The sequence below is a fragment of the Amaranthus tricolor genome, chromosome 4, assembly GCF_026212465.1.
Source record: "Amaranthus tricolor cultivar Red isolate AtriRed21 chromosome 4, ASM2621246v1, whole genome shotgun sequence".
Classification (NCBI taxonomy): domain Eukaryota; kingdom Viridiplantae; phylum Streptophyta; class Magnoliopsida; order Caryophyllales; family Amaranthaceae; genus Amaranthus; species Amaranthus tricolor.
Genome location: NC_080050.1, coordinates 11,855,140 through 11,860,702, shown reverse-complemented (window position 1 = coordinate 11,860,702; position 5,563 = coordinate 11,855,140). Strand labels below are relative to the sequence as shown.

At 47.4% G+C, this 5,563-nt stretch overlaps 1 protein-coding gene across 1 annotated transcript; it reads left to right on the top strand.

Moving 5' to 3' along the window:
* The first annotated feature begins 1,016 nt into the window (after window positions 1–1,016).
* On the top strand, window positions 1,017–2,183 carry LOC130810739 (uncharacterized). The gene is made up of 2 exons (XM_057676872.1): window positions 1,017–1,313; window positions 1,449–2,183. The coding sequence occupies exons 1-2, from the start codon at window positions 1,017–1,019 to the stop codon at window positions 2,181–2,183; spliced, it is 1,032 nt and encodes a 343-aa protein (XP_057532855.1).
* The last annotated feature ends 3,380 nt before the right edge of the window (window positions 2,184–5,563 follow it).

Sequence of the window (5,563 nt, the reverse complement as noted above, 5' to 3'; positions counted from 1 at the left end):
GAAATCATCTACAAGAGCCTTACTTGTTCTCTACTTCCTTTTCAACTCCATTAGCCTACCAAAATTCTGTAACATCAAACGCAACATCTTGCATTCAGTTTATAATCACTTACTACATATTATCATATCCACGTTCTAACTTGAGCGTCGGAGGGGTTTTCTGGGAGATCACCTCCCGGACAAGGCTAACGTGTTGTTTCGCAGGAATTCAAGTCGCTTCCTTCCACGAATTACCGCTCCTGATAACGCTTCCACTTACAGTATTTCAAGTGTTTTCCACTTCCTCGTTTCATTACCGAAACAGTTTGGCGCCGTCTGTGGGGAGAGAATAAGAAGTCATGGCTCATAAGAAAAATCCGACTCAAACTGCTACCGTGCATAGGACAGATACAGACACTTTTGCAGGTCACGCTAATAATCAAGCCGTAACTCGTCGTGATCTGGACATGCTAGCACGAAACCTCACTGCCGCCTTCTCTGAACAACTCCGCGCCATCATAAATAATACTCCTACTCAACAACGAGTATTAGAAGATATGGCGGATCAAATAAAAAACTTACGGGAACGAATCGAACCCCATCAAGAGACACCAAAGTCTCATGAATCTCAAGATGGGAACTCGAGTACTTCCCACTCCAGTAGACGCAATAAGAAGAGGCGGGAGAGATCCAGAACCTACCCGAGTCTCAGCAAAACAGATCTGCAAGATAACGAATCTAAAACCGCCTCTCAAGACGCCCGCCCCTTCCTAGAGAGCAAGAAACAAAAGACGTCTGAAAGCGTCCAATCACTGGTAGATAAAAGGAGGGAAGAAAGAAAACAAGCCCAGGCCGCGGAATCTAGCCGCCGCATCACTATGCCGCGGAATGAGGCCGGAAAAAGTAGCCTTCCTGAAAACCTCATACCAATAATCTCTCCACTGGCCCCGGAGATACTAAATACGCCCAATAACGGGAAAATAAAGATCCCAAACATGGCGGCCTTCGATGGAACATCCTGCCCAGAGTAACACCTGATGGCCTACAAAAACCTGATGCTGCTGTATACCACTGACCCGTCATTATGGTGCAAGTTCTTCCCAACTACTCTTACGGGAGGAGCGCTGACGTGGTATACCTCCCTTCCAGGAGGAAGTATACACAACTTTTCCCAACTGGAAGACAAGTTCCTGGGCCACTTTGTAGCTTCCAGAAGGCAAGAGAAATCAAACTTCCATCTACTCAGCATCACGCAATTGGAAAGGGAGTCCATATCATCCTATCTAAAAAAGTTTCATGAGGCGGTGCTGGAAGTAACTGATTTGGAGGAACCGGTTGCATTAAACACCCTGATCAACGGAATGAAGGCCCAACGGCTGAAGTTCCAGTTGGTCGAAAGTCAAGTAAAGACATACGCGGAGGCTATGAAGCAATGCCAAAGCTATGTCATGGCCTCCGAAATATGTTAGGCCCATGACCCTAAAAAACGGAGGTCGGATAAGAAAGATCGCGCTGCCAATCACCCCTCAAGGAGTAGAGAGGAACAGTCATCAAGGAGGGAAAGAAACTACATGCCGCGTCATCCGGAACCCCCGTCAGATATGGGGCCCCCACGACCCCGTCACGTATATGTCACTGAAGGGGAGCCCAGGACGCGGAATCTGTTAGATGGAGGCAATGATCCGCTGTTCAACCGGAACAGGAAGGACATATTCTTCGCCATCAGGGATCAATTGCCAACTCCACCTCTTACTGCTACCCCCTCTGAGAGGCGCAACTACAATCTGTGGTGTGATTACCACAAAGAGCAGGGCCACACTTTGGCCCAATGCCGCGAACTTAAACGTATCCTCCATCAATTGGCTGACGAGGGAAAATTGTCCAGGTTCATCAACCGAAAGGATTACGATGCTAGAAAGGAAGTAGAAAGAAGGCCATGGAATCCAAGACGCAGATCCCCCAAAAGGGATGAGGCCAGGCGCAAAAGTTCCAACACTCAAGGAACTATTAACATGATTTTCGGAGGATATACGGAAGAATATCCTACCATCCGCGCAGCGAGAGATAGCGTCCACACTCTACTAAAAGGGCCCCAGAAAGCCTCGTCAAGTGGGCCGATCATGAGGTTCGATGCCACGACCTCCCAAACACTACAACAACCCATACGGACCCTCTGGTGGTCATTCTCAAGATTGGGCAAATGAAAGTCAAAAGGGTGCTCGTGGATACCGGGAGCACGGCCGATCTCATAACAATGGAGTGCATTAGAAAAATGAAGTTCGAGGAGAAGCACTTACAACCCCTAGACAAACCGCTGATTGGGTTTGGGGGAAGTCAACTTATCCCGCGGGGCACGATCATCCTCCCCGTGCGGTTGGGGGAAAGAAATGAAAGCAGAACCATGCCCATACGATTCACGGTGGTGGACCTCACCTTTCCCTACAACGCTATCATGGGGCTTCCGCTGATCAACAAAATCAATGCTGCAATCTTTCCCCATCAACTCCTGCTACAATTCGAGCGGGATGATGGACAGGTAGGAATCCACAAAGGGGATCAGGTGACGGCACGCCAATGCCTCATCAACACCTTAAAGCGAGGAACTTCCATCACCCCCTCCAAAAGGGAAAGGGAAGAGGAGTCCCCTAGCGTCATGAGCGTGTATCTAGAGAGCCCCAACCCGCAAGAAAGGCCTCGCCCCGTAGAACGATACGAGGAGGTGGACATATTCGGAGGAAAACGCATCAAAATAGGCAAGGATCTCCCTGTCTCGATTAGGCAAGATATCATTGCCACCCTTACTGAGTTCCACGACGTCTTCGCTTTTTCCACAGAAGATATGCCTGGCATCCCTACAAGCGTCATGTGCCATAAACTTGATATAAAACCAGGCTACAAACCCGTGAAGCAAAAGCTGCGACATAAAGGAAAAAAGCGGATAGAGGCCGCCCGAGAGGAAGTGGAGAAATTGCTGAGAGCCGAATTCATCAAAGAATTCAAGTACTCCGACTGGCTCTCAAACGTCGTCCTCGTGAAAAAAGCGAACGACAAATGGAGGATGTGCGTTGACTTCACGGATCCGAATAAGGCCGGCCCCAAAGACGATTATCCTCTTCCTAAGATAGACCGTCTGGTAGATTCCACAGCAGGCCATGCTCTACTGAGTTTCATGGATGCAAACGCCGGCTACCATCAGATCCCCTTGGCCATAGAAGACCATCCACATACGGCCTTCATTACCAATGCCGGAGTATACTGCTACAAGGTTATGCCCTTCGGCTAAAGAATGCTGGAGCTACTTACCAGAGAATGGTCAATAAGGTCTTCCAATCTCAAATAGGCCGAAACTTGGAAGTATACGTGGACGATATGATTACAAAAAGCAAGCAAGCGTCCCAACATGCCGCGGACTTACGCGAAACATTCAACACCCTCCGGAAACATCAAATGAGACTCAACCCTGAAAAGTGCGTGTTTGGAGTCACCGGTGGGAAATGCCTTGGTTTCCTTGTTGACGAAAGAGGAATAGAAGCCAACCCTGATAAGATACAGGCAATCCGGGACATGAAGTCCCCAGGGTCCGTAAAAGAAGTTCAAAAGCTAACAGGATGCATAGCTGCTTTGGGAAGGTTTTTATCCAAGTCCGCGGATAGATGTTCGCCCTTCTTCAAAACCCTCAAGCAAAGCAAGTTCGAATGGACAAAAGAAGCCGAGGAATCCTTCCAGCAGTTGAAAGAGCACTTGTCTTCTTTGCCGAAGCTAGTCTCGCCATACAACGGGGAAAAACTGGTCTTATATGTCTCGGTCTCCAAATACTCTCTGTCAGGAAAAACTGATCGCCGAAAGAGAAAAGAAGCAATTCCCCGTATACTATGTGAGTCACGCCTTTCGAGGATCTGAAGGAAACAATAGCGAAGTAGAAAAAGTCTTATTTGCAATCGTGATGGCAAGCAGAAAACTGAAACCTTACTTCCAATCCCACCAAATCATCGTCAGATCCAGCCAACCCGTGAAAAAGATTCTGGAAGGAAAGAATAAATCAAGCCGCGTCACTGATTGGGCTAATCAACTTGCGGATTTCGGCATCGAATATGAACCATGAACGGCGATCAAAGCACAAGCCTTGGCGGATTTCATCGCCGAAAGTACTATCCCCCAACTTCCTGAGCCTAATCAAGAATGGAAGTTATACGTGGATGGATCCTCGACGCAATCAGCAAGCGGAGCTGGGTTGCTGATCTTGTCTTCCGCAGGGGTCCGTATGGAGAGAGCGGTCAGATTCGAGTTCGCGGCCTCTAATAATGAAGCAGAATACGAAGCATTACTCATGGGGCTCAAAATCTGTCATGAAGCAGGGGCGAAAGTATTATCCACTTTTTCTGACTCCCAGTTAATAGTCGGACAAGTAAATGGAGAATTTGAGGCCAAAGATGAAGGCATGAAGATGTACCTGCAACAAGTAAGAGAATTTGTCAAGAAATTCGACAAATTCACATTAGTCCATATCCCAAGATCTCAAAATGCTCCAGCCGATTCCCTGGCAAAACTCGCCAGCTCAGCTGAAACAGCCACGGCTCGCGATATTATCTGGGAAGTTCTTCCGAACCCCAGTATCAACCTCATGGTTAACACAATTGATAGATCAGATATGTGGATGGAACCGTACATCAAATTTTTGCAAAATCAGACGCTCCCCCATGACGAGAATTAAGCCAAAATGCTTCAAAAGAAGGCTAGATGGTTCGAGCTCCACGAAGGCACGCTCTATAAAAAATCATATACCCATCTCCTCTTTAAGTGTGTTTCTCCTGAAGAAGGAAACTACATCCTTCGCGAAATACATGAAGGCGGATGCGGTATACATTAAGGAGTACGAACCGTCATTGGCAAAGTCCTCAGAAGCGGATATTACTGGCCCTCTCTCAGGGAGGACGCGGAAACCTTGGTCAAGCGATGTCCCGAATGCCAATACCACTCAAAGATTGAAAGAAAACCATCTAACTACTTGTCTGTCATGCAAGCCGTCTTACCGTTCGATAAATGGGGTATGGATCTCCTTGGCTCCTTCCCTCCCGCAAAGGGACAACGCAAATTCATTATAGTGGCCATTGATTATTTCACCAAGTCTGCCAATTCATATGGCGAAATATCATCACAAGATACGGCATTCCCCGTGTGATCATCACTGACAATGGGAGACAATTTGTCAGTAAGAACACAACACAATACTGTGACAGATTTGGCATTCAAATTCGTTTCAGCTCCGTATCTCGGCCACAAACAAATGGGCAAGTTGAATCAGCAAACAAGGAGATCTTAAACGGTATCAAAAAGAAGATAGAAGGGCTTAAAGGTACTTGGGACGAAGAACTACCCGGAATCCTGTGGGCAAGCCGAACAACCGTCAAAAAAGCAACGAGGCATACCCCATTCTCTCTGGTATATGGATCTGAAGAAGTGCTTCCAGTAGAGATAGGCATACCCTCCACAAGGGTTACCTACTACTCACACGACGAGAATGAACAGAGGAAAAGGGAGAACTTGGATCTGCTTCCAGAAAAACGGGGGAACAAATTATTAAGGT